Source organism: Arabidopsis lyrata (assembly GCF_000004255.2).
Source record: "Arabidopsis lyrata subsp. lyrata unplaced genomic scaffold ARALYscaffold_8, whole genome shotgun sequence".
In the NCBI taxonomy this organism is placed as follows: domain Eukaryota; kingdom Viridiplantae; phylum Streptophyta; class Magnoliopsida; order Brassicales; family Brassicaceae; genus Arabidopsis; species Arabidopsis lyrata.
In genome coordinates, this window is record NW_003302548.1 from 3,905,458 (window position 1) to 3,922,466 (window position 17,009).

The window sequence follows — 17,009 nt, forward strand, 5'->3', positions numbered from 1 at the left end:
CCTTTTTAGACACCCCACATAACTAGACACTAGCTTGTCACTGTTAATTTCTTTTGGATTTTGCAATATCCAAAAAGGATCCAACCTACTGATGGGATGTAATAGGCCCATCTAAATATATATAGCTTCAAAATTAGACCAAAAATATATATATATATATATATATATATATATATATATTTTATGGGGATGTGCCTTTAATCAAGTGGTGAAGTCCACTTGACTCCGCTTTTCTAACCAGTGTTCGACTCTACTAAGTCGCGTTACCTCGCGTAGTAAGGATTGGCTATGGATCGGGCTTTGTCGATCCAAAGATGTAAAAAAAAAACATAAAAAATTTAAGTTAAATACACATATTTAGATAACTTATTTTTTATTTAAAAACATCATTTATATTTTGTCTTAAAAAAATTCAACCAATGATAAAAAAACTTTCGTAATATATATAGTCACAAATTGTCAAATACATTAAAATATCTAAAACATCTAATATAATGAAACATATGAAGTATATAATATTGTTATATTATTATACATTTTTCTCTTGAGAAGTTTTTGGTTTTGGGATTAAGTGTTTAAAAATCAAGTAAATTAGGAAGATGTAAGGTGTACATTGCCTAACTGGATAACATAATTAGTGTAAAAAATATTTATCTGAAAACAAATTCTGCTGAGTTCCTCTACTTTGAAGTTTGTCTGAACCAAACATAGTAATTAGTAAAAGAAAGAAAAAAATTAGGGAAAATTAGAAATAAATGATGTTTTAATGGATAAATGTCCATATATACTTTTATATAAAAAGTTTGGTGAAATAGGTTTTTTAAAAATCAAAACCCAAATTTACCCTCATATTTTCGAAAATATAATTAACAAAATTTTAAAAAAATTATTTCCTATTTTATTTACATAATTCAGATACCCTCATTCTTTCGCCAGATTGACCTGTCTTCACTAATTTGGGTATAACTCTTGAATGCACCGTTAGATTTTCTTCAAACCACTTGGAAAATCAAGCTAACATCTTCATCTAGCATGTGTCGAAAATTCAGAAAGATCTAACGGTTTGAAGTATTCCATCTGAGACCAAACGTATGACACTTCTAAACGAAACTGCATCTCCAAAAGTGTGTTTATAACCCAAAACAGCTCGTTTTCCTCCAAAGCAACGTAAAACCTGTAAAGACTCGATAAAAGACTAAGGGAAAATTGGAAAAAAAGGATATCTACTTAAAAATTTGTCCATATATACCTTTTTGGTGAGATTATCATTTTGGACGAAACTACCCCTACACCCTATTTTAAACATTTTTTTTTTAAAATAATCAGAAAAACAGGTAGATATACAAGAGTAGAGGTGATTTGAAGTGAAATTTTTTAGATTTGGCTAAAAAAAAAGTTGAATTTTTGATAGATAAAGTTTCATCTAATTTTGTTAGAACACGTTTTCTAGAGTTCTGCGAAACTCGGAATGTGTATTCTGCATTTTTTTACATCTTCAACATATTTTAGACTAGATTTCTGTTCTGAAAAATTTTAGAAGTCCAAAAATCCTATATCTAAAATATTTAGAATATGCATTTTACGTTTTGCTATATGTTCTAAATATTTTAGAATAGCGGTTCTACTAATTTTTATATCTTCTGCCATCGTTAGAAATTGTAATCTTCGTTTAGAATGTAAATTCTACGATATTGTAGATTTCATTTTCTGAAATTTTTAGAATGCTCTAAATATAGAAAGTAAATCTTTAAAAAAGGAAACTAAATATATATTGAGATTACGTTTTAAATGAATATTTATTGTTTAGATTACGATTTACAAGATGTAGAAGTCGTTGTCTACATTTTTTAGACCAAATTAAAACCTAAAATGTTTTCTAAACCCTAAGCTAAGCCATCGTTTGATCTTTCTTCCTTCAAATTGTGATCAAATTCTCAAAAATCTTATTTCTTCAATAAGATTGCTTGATTGAAGAAAGTGAGATAGTATTTATTATACATGTGTAGCAATGTTTGTATTGATTGTATAATATAAGAAAAACTGATAGAATCGAGAACAAAAAGAAATGGTACTCCCTCTGTTTTCTAAAGATTGATTTTCTGAGCTTTTATTTTGTTTTCAAAAGATTGATTTTTTAAAATACATTTAATTGCTTTCTCTTTTTACGAAAAAGGTAAATTAATGACACGCATGGAAAAAATAATTTATACTAGTGCCAAAGCTTTTCTTTTTTTGGATGCAAAACTTTTCATTGAATTAGAAAGAGAAAAAAAGAATGTTGGTAGTGTTGAGAAACAAAAAAGAGTAGATAAATAGATACTAAAATTAAACAATCATTCTGTCTTAATCTATGTGCAAAATTCAGAAAATCAATCTTTGGAAAACAGAAGGAGTATAATAGATCAGTGAGATGCTGGAGGAGATTAGCTTTAAAAACTTACAGAAATTTAAAGGCTCGCTGGAGAGAGAAGAGAATGAAAACACACTCATTATTAATTAACGTTTTCTCTTCTGTTATGTTAAAGAATTAAACTTTACTAAAAAATGTAGTATTGACTTAGTTATTAATATTAGTGTTGGCTATTACTAATTAACGAGTTGGGACGTTGAGTAATACAAATCACAAAGCTTTTAACATTTGCAATTAAAATTTGAGTGAAACGACGTTATTATTAGAATATATAATCAAGAAATTCTTAACTTTCTTTCTAGCCTAAACATCAATTATCCCATCTAAAAAAAAAGATAAGTTGTTTGATTATAATGATGACTGTAAAATAGATGTCGTTTGATTATAATGATGACAATTAAAAAACCATACAAACACAAAACAAAATTATATAAATAGATGTCGCTAAGCTCAATTAGGAAGTTTTATTTTTTAATTAATTTTGAGAGCAAATGAGGGTAAACTTGGGTTTTGAAATTTATAAAACATATTTGACCAATCTACAAAATTAAGGTATATATGGACAAATTTTTAAGTAGATATCCTTTTTTTCCAATTTTCCCAAAGACTAAAATACTCTAAAAACACACTTTGACTCTATAAAACATATGATGTAGGAAAAAAAACAAAGACTCAAAACCGATAAAAACACAACATATCAACTTCCCTCATCGATAAACAATAAACTAAATGAAAATTCCTACTTGGTAGGTTGAGACTATGGTTCTTACGTTTCTTTTTAAATTATGTTAAATTGGTCTTGGAACTTATGTTGTATATACTTAATTTAGTGATAAGTCAATCCGAAACTCAAAGCAAAACCACGAACATAAGAGTAGTAGGGATTCCAATTATGAGAACAAAAATTCAAACATAGAGTACTAGGAAATTCAAATCTGAAATAAAAAATGCGAAAATAATCATGAAATGAGAAAGAAGTTCAAAATCCATATAGTGGTAACTAGAAACGTTCAATGAGAGCAGTTGCAACATAATCCTGAAAAAGATAAAGAAAACAATTATCAAAACAAAATATAAAAGTAGGGAATCTATACTTAAGTTTTAAACTAGTAGTCAGATCACGATCACAAACCTTTTATTGCTACATCACATGTTACTCGATTATGACCTTCTTTACCACAACGGCCGCACTTATGCTTTTTTGATAATTGTTACTGTTGTGATGCTTTTATCTTGTCTTCAGCTGATTCATATCTTCGTTTTCTTCATCTACCAAGTTGTCTTCTTGTTTCAGGTGGTAAAACTTTTGCAGTTTCAACAACCTCTGGGACGCGCCATTCATCTTCAGGAACACCTATTGGATTAATAGTTTTCTCATATAATGATCTCCAAGTGGCAGCTGTATACATATCATCAGCATATGGGTATATACCAAATGACAAAACGTGGCACAGAACGGGGGAAAACAATGACAAATCTACCAAATTAGTCTAACCTTTCAACGTGGACTTAAAAGGAAGAGGTGAAAGAAGAAGACTTTGACGATTAGGGCTAAAAAACGATTTCACCCTCTAGATTTTCGTTTTTAATTTTTTTTTTCATCTGAAAATATTAGAATACGTATTCTAACCATCCTCATATCGTAATCTAAACAATAAAAACGTAATATTTAATAAATATTCAGTTTCCTTTTTGAAAGATCCACTTTCTATATTTAGGAATTCTAAAACTTCTTCAGAAATTGAAATCTATATTATATTAGAAAACGGATTCTAAAATAATTATACGTTTTCTAACGTTTTTAGAACATGTTATAAATCGTAGAATAGATTTTCTGACTAAAATTAGAACATGAAGAAAAGCGTAGAATACATGTTCTAAGGATTTTTGGAATTGTATTCCGGTCTTCTGAATTTGTTAGAACATGTATCTAATCTAAAAGTCGTAGAACATGTACAAAAGTTTAGAATACAAACTCTGATTTTCATAGAACATGTACAAAAGTTTAGAATATAAATTCTGATATTCGTAGAACGCTAGAAAACATATTCTAATAATTTTAGACGAAACTTTATCCATCAAAAAATCAACTTTTTTCAACTAAATCATCAAATTTTTTTTTCAAATCATTTATAATCTTGTATATCTACATGTTTTTTTTTGTAAAATCATTCAAAAATGCTTAAAATAAAGAGTAGGGGTATTTTAGTCCAAAGTAACATTCTAAAAAAAAAAAGTGTATATGGTCAAACATTTTTTTAGAGCTCCTTTATTTCTAATTTTCCCAAAAAATTAACTCAATTACGATGGAAAAATAAAACAAAAGCAACAAAATAGAGTAAATTCATATATTTTTAAAGAAGTGGAAATGTTTGCACCACTTTCAAATTTTTTATTCTTCTATTTTCAGCTGTTGTATTTCCACATGTTTACTTTGTTTACACATTAATCAGAACCGTAGTGTTCTTATTTAACTCTAGTCGAATGCCATATAATTTGAACTAGTTTAATTTTTCTCTGAGAAGTTTTTCAAATCGAAATCAATACAGTTCCTCAATAAAATTGAAGTAGTGGAAATACACTCCTCTTTTAGTAGTTAGTGCTCGAACTCGGGACATATCCCGACTCGTCCAAAGCATGGCTCTTGGTTTTAAAGCATGCTTTGATGTCTGTATACACTTATCAGATTTATTTATAATACAATAGTTTTTATAAGAAAATTGATGATGAAAAAGATAGCTACCAACACCCTCGTACATGAACACCTTCTCTGTCTTTTCTATCCTCTCGTTACCTCAAAAGAGGGGAACAAAAATAGTGATTTTGGGGCCGCTATTTAATTATTGATGCTTATTTGTTACATATTAGGCAAAGGTCACCTTTGTTATTATTGGTATAGCAAACCAAACTAACATTGAGTGACTCATTTATCTCTCATATAGTCATATTATATATCCTAGCTAGTAGCAGGAAAGTGTTATAATTCTCTCTACTTACTTAAATTTTCTGAACCCATGTTATTTGCATTGCTTGGAAGATATAAGATTTTTGTAAACTGATCACATGCTATATTCACCATATATAATTTTTTTTTTTTTCACAATATATAATTTTAGTTGCCCTTAATATATCATCAACAAATTGAACATACAATTTTTGATATAATATAAAATCTAAATCAGAAATAAATCACTTTGATATCTTCTATACAGTCTCGGTCCAAAAAGGTAGGGCAAAAGTATGTGGATTAGAGATCCATACATTAAATAAAAAACATAGACAAAAGATCCATTTGTTTTTTTTTTTTTTTAAAGGAAAAATAAGGCTCATAATTTTTTTTTTAATACTTGAAAATATAAATACATATTTAATAGAAAGCAAAAAAAAAATATTTAACTAAAGATCCAAAAATAAATTTTTTGTCTTAAGACTTTTTATTATTGAACCGGAGCTACTTATACACTACCATCTACTAAATGGTTCAGGGTAAATTTTTGGTAAAGATTACTTGTTGGTCAATGCAAAGAAAAGTTGTTGCTTTAAATCAAAACAATTATTAGAGCAAATTTGTCCCTTAGAGAACATATAAGATATGCAACCACAACAACGAGTAGAAAACTTGAAACGATGAAAGATTGTCTTCCATATGGTTTTCGATATTTAAGTCAGAAATTTAACCACATAGCTGATCATAAAAGAAAAGTCGATAGAAAAAGAGTTTTGAGAGAGGTGTTCTAAATCAACCCATACTAAATCCACGATTTAATCTATACTTCTACGATTTTTTCGAAGAAGAATAACTATTTTGAGAGATGAATTAAAAATATTTTAGGGAGGTCAAAAAGAAAACGCGTGAAAAATGAGAGCAAGTTTCCTATGTTTTCAGATGGTTTAAAACTTCGATCCTTTATTTTTAGATACCTCAGTCTAAAGCGAATTCATGGGTTCTTGTCTTCCGCTGAGTGTTTATCGTTTTGCCACATTTACTAATTTTCTACTATATACCTATTGTAAGACCTTGATTTCTACGACATGGCAAAACTGAATAATTGCAATAGATAATAATAAAACCAGAAATAAATTACAACAACCGAAACCAATATTTGTTAAACAAAGAACGGTTTGTGCGGAGGCGAGACACTCTTTCCTTAATTCTTTAATTGCCCGTAGTGTGACGGCTTGACGCAATCAGAATCCCAGGATACAACCGCACCATCTTCTGATTTGCAACACTCAAAATCAGAAGCCTAACGAACTCTAGTAATGTGTGTACTCTCAGACTCGATAACTAGAGAAGAGAAGATGAAGGAGATTGTGATCTTTTGGATGCATATGTCCATGATCTCCATAAGAAATGTGGTGAAGAAGCTTTGCTTATAAAGCCAAAGCATTCAACGTTTGTAGTCAAAATGAGAATCTAACTTTAATGCCAACGTTGAGAATTCAATCTCCATTAAAGTCGTGAGTTGATGCACATTGATTTTGTTGTTACAAAATTCAATCAATTAACAAAGATATTTGTTGACTACATCAAATCATTGGGTTATAAGCCCATTTCTCAAATCTCAAAATCCCAAACCCGGTCCGGCTCGACACGATACAACACGGCTCGGCACACATGCCTGGTTAGGATTTTTCCTTTAACTTCCGAAGTGCGACATTTGATCCTTTAGTCAAATTTCAAGCTATCCAAGCTAACCACTTCGGATCTCCATTTTTCATTCAAACGAACTTCAATTTTGAAAGTTACCCGAAAAAGTAGTCCGGCGCAACTAATCAAAATAAGTTCCAACACCTATTTGTCGATGTTGGAAAATCACTTCCAACAATCTAAGTTGTTTACTTTAGAAATTTTGGTACAAAAATATATCAAAAGCCTGAGATGATTTGATCAAGTTCATATGATTTTATCTCAATATATATTTAAATTGTGATAAATAATTACTTTTATGGTTAATTAAAATGTGATATACACCTATGTGTTGAAACTTGAATGTGAACTCGCGTGCCGAAAAGGCTAAAGAGCTTTAGTTGGGTTTAGTAACCTTCGGCTGCAAACATTCTCATAGTTTGTCCACATTTAATAAACTAATCTTTTTGTCGAGTATGACATATTTTCTTACAATTGTTATATTTATTTCATCTTACTTCAAGGCCAAGACTGTGTTTGCGGTTTAGCTTCTTCAAAGAAATCAAAAGAAAGACATCATGTTATTATTATGTGAAATCCCCAAAATTTGTTGGAGTTTGTCCAATGATACAACAAACTAATTAATTTTAACAGAAAAAAACAATCTAATTAATATACAAAGATTAACTTGATCGAATAACACTAAATCAATGGAGTATAATTTATCAAATATTGAGAAGCCTACACTATGAAAATTAGTCTGAACCGTTTTAAGTGTGCGATCAAATTATGAATTTAGTAGAGTGATATTGTTTCATAAATAAAAACAATCAAAGAAAATAAAGAAGAGACAAAAAGCTGAAAGGAGAAGGTGGTGAAGAGTGGTTCTGACTTGTCACGGACACAACCTTACATACATTAGATTTGTGGTTCCATATGATGACGTGCCCCAGTCACGCCTCCACGTGCGCATTATTCCACTCCCCACTATATTTATACTTACTTTTATCTAAAGTAATTACAACAAGAAAAAAAATACTCGAGTTTTAGGACCATATATGCTCTAAATTTTGACATCGAAAAATTTAAATAAAAGAGCTTCGAAATTTCATCAGACACAATGTTTGAAGATCCAATTCCAACCAATAGCTCAGACCAATAAATCCGTGACCAGTCACTAAACTGATCCATGCATGTATCTAAAGTTCTTTAGTTGTAAAAATAATCAAACTTATAAAAATCCATTAATAACCGGTGATTCGATTTTAGTGTTTTAACTAATTAGAAATTGTTTTACAAGAACAACATTTGGCCAATCAACACTAAACATAAGCATTCATGATTAGCTAATAAACTTATATATCCTGATTTATCCATAGATTCGATTTGCAGTGAAAAATAATCTTGCATGCTTTAGATAAATAATTGATCATCATTGGGTAATTTTATTGCTAACTTAAGAAGACAAGACCTCATTTTATTTTGGATTATGATTCTTGTTAAACTTTATAGTTTAAAAACATTGGTTCATACCAAGATTAGAGATCATCACATTATTACTTTTCCCATATGCAAATACTATTATGAATCCGTACCTCTTAAAGAGTTAAATTAATTATTCGGTCATAATTTTCATATTAATGTGTGCATATATAATGATCAAAGAGAAGTTTTAATATATAAAATCTCGGTATTTGATCAATATGAGTTTTATTTTAGTTTTGTTTCTTTTTATAAATCAAAACCTCATACCTTATCATTTTTCTCAGGATGTGTAATACCACCACCATGTTGGTTGACAGAGTACTTCGATCGTAATTATTCAATATAAGTTGATTTTGCTGGAAAAAAATATCGTATCATTTTTCAATTTAAAATTTTATTTTATGTAAAACAGAGAAATATTTGTTTTATTAGAGTGCATAGTATATTTATTTTTAGGAAATAAGCTTAAACCTTTTTTTTTTTTTGAATATCTGGAAGTTCAAACCCGAAGGTTCTACATCTCCCAGAGAGGGAACCCACACCAGGTTAAATTCATCTCCTCTGAAGAAGAGATCCCTCCCAACGGCGTCGAACCCAATACCTCCACCTATGAGATTTATCACTGGGCCAATACAACGTTCTTAATAAACTTAAACTTATGGATGATTAAAACAAAGAAAGTAAAAGAAGAGAACTTTAGTTGGTAGTCTAGAATTGATTAGCCTGGTAATTCACCACGTACTAGTTAATGAATTTTAATTTCTTTTTTCTTTTTTTTTTCTTTAAGCAGAACTCGAAGTTAATCAAGAACCGCCAGAGAAAGTACAATCACTGTAGTAGTGAAAACTAAAAGAAGTTAAAATCATCCATTAAGATAAAGCCACGTGTTAATCTAAAACACAACAAAACAAATCCAACCGTACGATTAATTAGAGTAAGCTAAAACTGTACCTCAACCGCCGAATCAAAAAATCTCTCTCGTGACCGCTTTTAAATACACGAAAGCTTCACACAACTTCCACATTCTTTCACTAACACTCTCTCTCTACAAAATGGATCACAAAAGTAAAACGTTTGGAGAGCAATGGTGGAGGTCAAATCCAGCGTTTAAACCGCCTGAAACGCCATTAGATTCTATGGAGTTTTTGTCACGTACTTGGAGTACTTCCGCAACTGAAGTTTCGAGAGCCGTTGTCGCGTCTCCTCCGACTTCTCAACCGCCGCAAATGCGTTTCTCGGAGATCCAAAACGGTTCTTGTGACGTCACTTTGGTGCCGGAAGATGAAGAAAACGGCGTCGTTTCTGGAAATACTTTTTCTTTTGCTTCTTCTGAGACTTCATTGATGGTCATGGAACGTATCATGGCTCAATCTGTAAATATTCTCAATATTTTAGTACTTATTTTTCAAATGACAATTTTAGAAATCTTACTAACAAATATTGTCACGTTGAACCATAATTTTTTGTTCATGTTACTATGTTTAAGATAGTGAAAATCATAAACTTATTTTACATATTTTTTCGCCATTATCTTTTAACTTTCGGATTTTAATTTGTGTTTTTGTTTTTATGATAGCCGGAGATTTCATCGCCACGGACCTCAGGGAGACTTTCACACAGCTCATTCACCGACAGTCCTCCGATCTCTCCTTCCGACATCGATGACTTTAAGGTCAGTTAAATTCTTGAACCGGTTTTAGAAAATACTAAACCGGAATCCAAAATCCAGTTGGAAAAAGGATTTTTTTTTTTTGAGTAAAAAATTTATGTTTCTTAATTAGTATTTCATCAGTCCCTTTCTTTATCAGTGGATTATTCTGACTTCTGAACCTATGGTTTGTTAAATATTGGACTAGAGTGTCAAGGGTTAAAATTAGGTGGGTTAAATCTATGAGATGGATTTAAAAGCTGGGTCTATATTGTAAATAGATAAAAACACGTTGACAAAACAAAAAGGCTGGGCTAAGTAAGTGTAGAAGCAGTAGAGTAAGAAAAACAGAGGAACACAAAACTCAGGCTTTCTCTTCTTCCCAAGAATTTTTCTCTGTCAATCACTATAAGTTTAGCAGTATTTGTCTCTTATCCACTTATTTGTAATTTTTGTTTTTGTATTCATGTTATTAATTTCATTAAAGATACGCATTCGATTCGATTTAGTATTTATTTAGGAAAAAGAATATAGTTGTGTTAGCATTTATGGTTTTGGACCCAAATATTGGCTGGCTTATATTCACAATGGTCTATTTCCACAGCCTTTAATTATAAAATTATAAATTTTTATATAAAATATTCAATTTTTCCTAATAATTGTACATTTTATTTTAGTTTTACTCTAAAAATAAATAAGCAAAAAAAATTTAGATTTTCAACAAGAAAATTCTGCCCAATTAGAAAAATAAATTTATTTTTATTTAACCTATAATAATTATAATATTTGTCCAGCAATTCTACCGTGTGAGCCCATCCTTTAATGGGCACATACGTGGTCCATCAGCCATTCCCGGTACTGTCGGAGGGTCTAAAACTGTTGGCCGTTGGCTAAAGGACCGGCGAGAAAAGAAGAGAGAGGAGACGCGTGCACAAAACGCACAGCTCCATGCGGCTGTATCTGTAGCTTGTGTGGCTGCCGCTGTGGCTGCTATTGCTGCAGCCACTGCCTCTCAGTCGAGTTCCGGAACTGACGAGCAAGTGGCCAAAAATGACTCCGCCGTGGCTTCTGCCGCGACTTTGGTGGCCGCACAGTGTGTGGAGGCTGCAGAGATTATGGGAGCTGATCGTGAGCACTTGGCCTCCGTTGTTAGTTCTGCGGTTAATGTTCGTTCTGCCGGAGATATCATGACGTTGACCGCCGCTGCTGCCACAGGTATGTTTCTACCGTTACATGATCATGCCACTAGGGGAATGTTAAAAATTGTTACGTTCATACAAACTTTATAAGTGGTCCTTTATTTACCCAAGAAAGACTAAAAAATTGATCCCTCTATTTTTAAAACTTTCAATAATGAACCATATAAAAGTGTGGTAGTTCTTTCTAGACCTGTGGAATAGTCCCTCAATTTGAATTAACAATGGCCAAACATGATTAAACTCTTTTTTAAAAGATCAAACTTTGGCCTAGACATAAATAATCACTTGACCACCATGAATTAGTTAGAAGTCTTCGATTATGGTTAATCACTTAACCTATTTTCGTTATGTGTGTAGCTTTGAGAGGAGCTGCGACATTGAAGGCGAGAGCATTGAAGGAGGTATGGAACATTGCGGCTGTAATTCCGGTAGATAAGGGTATACCAAAAGGCGGTGGTGGTGGTGGTTATAGAGGAGGCGAATTAGCCCCCGAAGATAATTTTCTCGGGGTTTGCAGTAGAGAATTGCTAGCTAAAGGTTGCGAACTGCTTAAACGCACCCGCAAAGGTTTGTTAATGTCTTTTAATCCAATTTAGTTCATGTTAAATGTTACGTAGTTCTTGAATACACCATTATTCTTCCATTTGTTTATTTTCATTTCATATATTTCAGGTGATCTTCACTGGAAAGTTGTTTCGATCTACATAAATAGAACAAAGCAGGTAAAACAGGAATTCTACTATGTTTTAGTTACATGAATTTAATGTGTGTATCGACCTTTTTTTGTGGAAACTAACTATATATTATATATCGTTTTAATATGCATTTTATCTTTATTGCGCAGGTAATATTGAAGACTAAGAGCAAACATGTTGCTGGGACCATTACAAAGAAGAAAAAGAGTGAGTGAAATAGTTATGCTTTGCTTCTTTCTTACTCTTGCTTTGTTTTTCATTGGGAATCCAATAGATCAAAAGGTCAAAAAGGTACTAACTCTGGAATAGTTTTTGAAGTTTAAGAGACTATTGGATCGTAAAGTTAAAGACAGATCCAAACTTTCATGAAAAGATTAATTAATCAGTTTAGAATATTAGTCTCTTTCTTTTCTTTCAACAAATCACCAAAAATAAATAAAGTAATGGATTAGTCTAATGGTAATTCCATTACACATTTCTTTATCTGTTCACATTAATCTTAAGTTTTTGGTCTATAGGTATATTAGTTTGTTTCTAAGTCGCTGAATTTTTGATGTATTGATCTTTATAGATGTGGTGGTGGAATTGGTCAAGGGATTACCGGCGTGGCCTGGCCGGGATTTGCTCGAGGGCGGAGAGAATTTGAGGTATTTTGGACTAAAGACGCCGGAGAAAAGAGTGATTGAATTCGAGTGCAAAAGCCAAAGGGAATATGATCTTTGGACACAAGGTGTTTCCATGCTTCTTTCCATTGCTTCTGATAGGAAACAGAAATGTTGAATTAAGGTATAGTCTTGGGGTAAAGTCACAATGAAATGGAAACTAATGGGGCAAATTTGTATTATCGATCTTTCTTGGTGTGTCTTTTTCTTTTTCTAGCTAAAAGAGTTAATAGGTCTAAACCGTCTAATATAATATGTTTTTAAGTAAGATTTGTTATAATACATCATATTAGACTTATAACCGGGCCCAATAAGCCCATCAGGGTTATTCATTATGTACTCTAAAACCCTAGGTTTATATGTCTATATATATGTATCATTATTCATGGAATGGGATAAGAGAACAATAAGTTTCACAACACGTTATCAGCACGAGTTTGCTCTTAACAACCCTAACCCTAAAAAATCGAAAACACTGTTCACGCTGACACTGTTCATCGATACTGTTCACCGATACTGTTCACCGATACTGTTCACGCCGACACTGTTCATCGATACTGTTCATCGACACTGTTCGCCGATACTGTTCACGCCGACACTGTTCATCGATACTGTTCATCGGTACTGTTCATCGACAGCGTGAGTTACCGAGGTCTTAAACTCCCGGTTCAATCCGTTCAACCCAATTGGTGAAAGGTAAAAAACAAAACCTTAAAAGCTTAAAGATCAAAAACCTTGTATTACTTAAACCTAACACTCAAAATCGAAAACACTAAGCCATGGCCGAAATCTTAAAACCTAAATCAAATCAAATCCAAAACCGCAATTTTCGTGTATCCCCTAAACCGGAAATCATTCTCGGTTAACTCCTAAACCCGAATATCAATTCGGTTCATCGGTTAAACCGATTATCAAACCGGTTCCAAAAAATAATAACCGGATCTCAATCTGGGTAAACCGGTTCAGACTGGTTATTCTAAACCGGAAATCAATTCGGCCCAAACCGGAATCTAATATTCCGGTCCAACTTTAAACCATTAAACCGAACTTATGTTCCGTATCCTTAAAATTTACGATTCCCGAGAAAGTTTCCTAAAATAGAAACCTTCCTCAAATAACAAATGACCCAAAATAGAAACTTTCCTCATTTAGAAGGTTTCCTAAAATAGAAACTTTCCTCATTTAGAAGGTTTCCTAAAATAGAAACTTTCCTCATTTAGAAGGTTTCCTAAAATAAAAACTTTCCTCAAATAGCAAATGACCCGGAATGAAAACTTTCCTCATTTAGAAGGTTTCCTAAAATAGAAACTTTCCTCAAATAGCAAATGACCCGGAATGAAAATTTCTTCATTTAGAGAGTTTCCCAAATTAGAAACTTTCCTCAAATATAAAGTTTCCTCACATAGAAACTTTCCTCAAATAGCAAATGACCCGGAATGAAAACTTTCCTCATTTAGAAAGTTTTCCAAATTAGAAACTTTCCTCAAATATAAAGTTTCCTCAAATAGAAAATTTAATTATTTTCATATAACTATCCTTTTAACAAACCCCTAATTAAATCAATTTCATGTTTCAGATGTCAAACATTCAGAAAGTCGAGTTCGAGGCCCTCAAGGTCTCCGGTGAAAACTATCTCGAATGGGCCCTGGACACCAGGATTTTCCTCAACTCAAAGGGACTGGGTGAGTGTATCAAAGCGGATAACACCGCATCTGATAAAGACCGGTCCCAGGCGATATTTCATATCCGCCATCATTTGGCCGCAAGCCTCAAACAGCAATATCTCACTCTTGAGAACCCACTCGAACTTTGGGTGGCCCTGAAAAAATGGTATGATCACCAGAAAACGGTGCTCTTGCCACAAGCCAAGTTTGACTGGAAGGAACTCCGGTTCCAAGATTACAAATCTGTGGATGACTACAACTCCGAACTCTTTCGGATAGTTTCAATCATGAAACTATGTGGTGAAGAGGTGTCTGATAATGATCTCCTCGAGAAAACATTATCCACCTTCCATACCCAAAATATTGTGCTTCAGCAACAATATCGTGCAATGAAACATACATTGTACGAAGATTTGTTATCCTGTTTGCTCTTGGCCGAGAAAAACAATGACCTGTTAATGAGGAACAGTGCCCAGAGGCCCCCGGGATCGGCTCCAGTACCAGATTCCCGCAAAGAATCCTACAATGTCCAGCGAGACAGATCCTCAGATCGTGGCCATGGACATGGGAATGGACGTGGGAATGGACGTGGAAAGCGTGGACGCGGAAACGGACGTGGCAACCGACATAACCTCAATTATGGTTCCGGTAAAGGCCGTGGTATCTCTAAACCAAACCGCCCTGCCCACCCAACCAATCAGTCTGCCTGTACCAGATGCGGAATGTTCAATCACTGGACAAAGAACTGTCGTACTCCCAAGTTTCATTGCGATTTGTATCAGAAACATGGGAAAGCACCTGCTGAAGCTAACATGGCCCAGCAAGTTGATGCTAACGACACCACCACCGAGCCGACCGATCTCATGGACTACGAGACCTCAGATCTCCTCGATTGATTCTATCATCTGAACACTTGCTTATTTTGATTTTGTTTCTTTTCATTTTGGGGATCTGTTTTATTTTCATTTGCTATTTATTTTCAGACATTTTGATATTTTATTAATTTATGAATCTTATGATTTACTCATTTTTAAATCATACCTCTTGTTTAAATTGAAGATATGAACACTCAAAAGGATATCATAGTGGTGGATAGTGGATCCAGCCACACTATCCTCAAAGACAAGAGTTATTTCATAAATTTAATCATGCAAACCGCGAATATTAGCACAATAGCGGGTAGCTCGAACTTAATAGAAGGCCACGGCCAGGCCCATGTGTTGTTATCAAACGGCACACATCTGGACATTCCAGATGCATTATACTCACCCAGCTCAAAAAGAAACCTTTTAAGTTTTAAAGATATCAGACTTAATGGTTTCCACATAGAAACCCAGGGTGAAGGGAATAAAGAATCCTTACTGATCACTAAGATCACACTTGGCCATAAACAAGTCCTCGAGACTATACCCGCTTTATCTACTGGCCTTTACTATGCCAAGGTCAGTATGATTGAGGCTAATAATGCTCTCAAAGCCCGGTTCCAAGACTACACTATTTGGCACGACCGGCTTGGTCATCCCGGTACAACCATGATGCAGAAATTAATCCAAAGTTCTCAAGGACACACCCTTCGAGAAAACCGAGTCTTCCCTCAGCACCTCATGTGCACAGCTTGCTCCCAAGGGAAGTTGATCACTCGGCCTTCACCAGTAAAAGTGTCCAAAGAGACATTGCATTTTCTGGAAAGAATCCAAGGAGATATCTGTGGTCCCATTCACCCACCTTCTGGGACATTCCGGTACTTCATCGTACTAATAGATGCTTCGACCCGTTGGTCGTATGTATGCCTGTTGTCTTCTCGGAACCAAGCTTTTGCTAGGTTGTTGGCTCAAATCATCAGATTACGAGCCCACTTTCCAGACTTCCCACTAAAGACTATACGTCTTGATAATGCTGGTGAATTCACTTCCCAAGCGTTTAATGATTACTGTATGGCCATGGGGGTGACCGTTGAACATCCTGTGGCACATGTCCATACTCAGAATGGACTTGCTGAATCATTCATTAAACGAATCCAATGGATTGCTCGACCATTACTCATGAGGTCGAAACTCCCGGTCTCAGCTTGGGGACATGCAGTATTACATGCTGCTGAACTAATACGCATCCGACCATCTAGTGAGCATAGATATTCCCCATCCCAATTATTACAGGGTCATGAGCCAGACATCTCCCATCTCAAAACATTTGGGTGCTCAGTCTATGTACCCATTGCTCCACCACATAGAACCAAAATGGGACCTCAAAGGAGGATGGGAATATATGTTGGTTTTGATTCTCCCACCATCATTAAATATCTCGAGCCGACCACTGGAGACCTATTTAAGGCCAGATATGCGGATTGCCAATTTGATGAATCGGTATATCCAACATTGGGTGGAGAGAAACACAAGCTGGTCAAAGAGCTATCATGGAATCAAACATCCTTAAATTGGCAAGATCCTCGGACTCTAGAATGTGATTCGGAGTTCCAAAAGATTATACACTATCAAAAGCTAGCTAATCAATTGCCAGATTCCTTTGCTGACCCGAACAAAGTAACCAAATCGTACATACCAGCTTGTAATGCACCAGTACGAATCACTGTTCCAACGAGACAAGTTCAAGTTGCTA

General features: G+C 33.7%; 1 protein-coding gene across 1 annotated transcript; it reads left to right on the top strand.

The window, feature by feature from the left end:
• Nucleotides 1-9,527: 9,527 nt before the first annotated feature.
• LOC9299704 (VAN3-binding protein) lies at nt 9,528-12,997 on the top strand. The gene is made up of 7 exons (XM_002863582.2): nt 9,528-9,898; nt 10,102-10,197; nt 10,968-11,388; nt 11,730-11,939; nt 12,045-12,094; nt 12,217-12,274; nt 12,639-12,997. The coding sequence occupies exons 1-7, from the start codon at nt 9,578-9,580 to the stop codon at nt 12,845-12,847; spliced, it is 1,365 nt and encodes a 454-aa protein (XP_002863628.1). The 5' UTR covers nt 9,528-9,577; the 3' UTR covers nt 12,848-12,997.
• The last annotated feature ends 4,012 nt before the right edge of the window (nt 12,998-17,009 follow it).

What these genes read in the sequence shown, in the direction of transcription:
- LOC9299704 (XM_002863582.2), top strand. Translation starts at nt 9,578, where the DNA reads ATGGATCACAAAAGTAAAACGTTTGGAGAGCAATGGTGGAGGTCAAAT. An exon ending in ACATAAATAGAACAAAGCAG is followed by an intron (nt 12,095 to 12,216) that starts GTAAAACAGGAA and finishes TTTATTGCGCAG; the next exon opens with GTAATATTGAAGACTAAGAG. An exon ending in CATTACAAAGAAGAAAAAGA is followed by an intron (nt 12,275 to 12,638) that starts GTGAGTGAAATA and finishes TGATCTTTATAG; the next exon opens with ATGTGGTGGTGGAATTGGTC.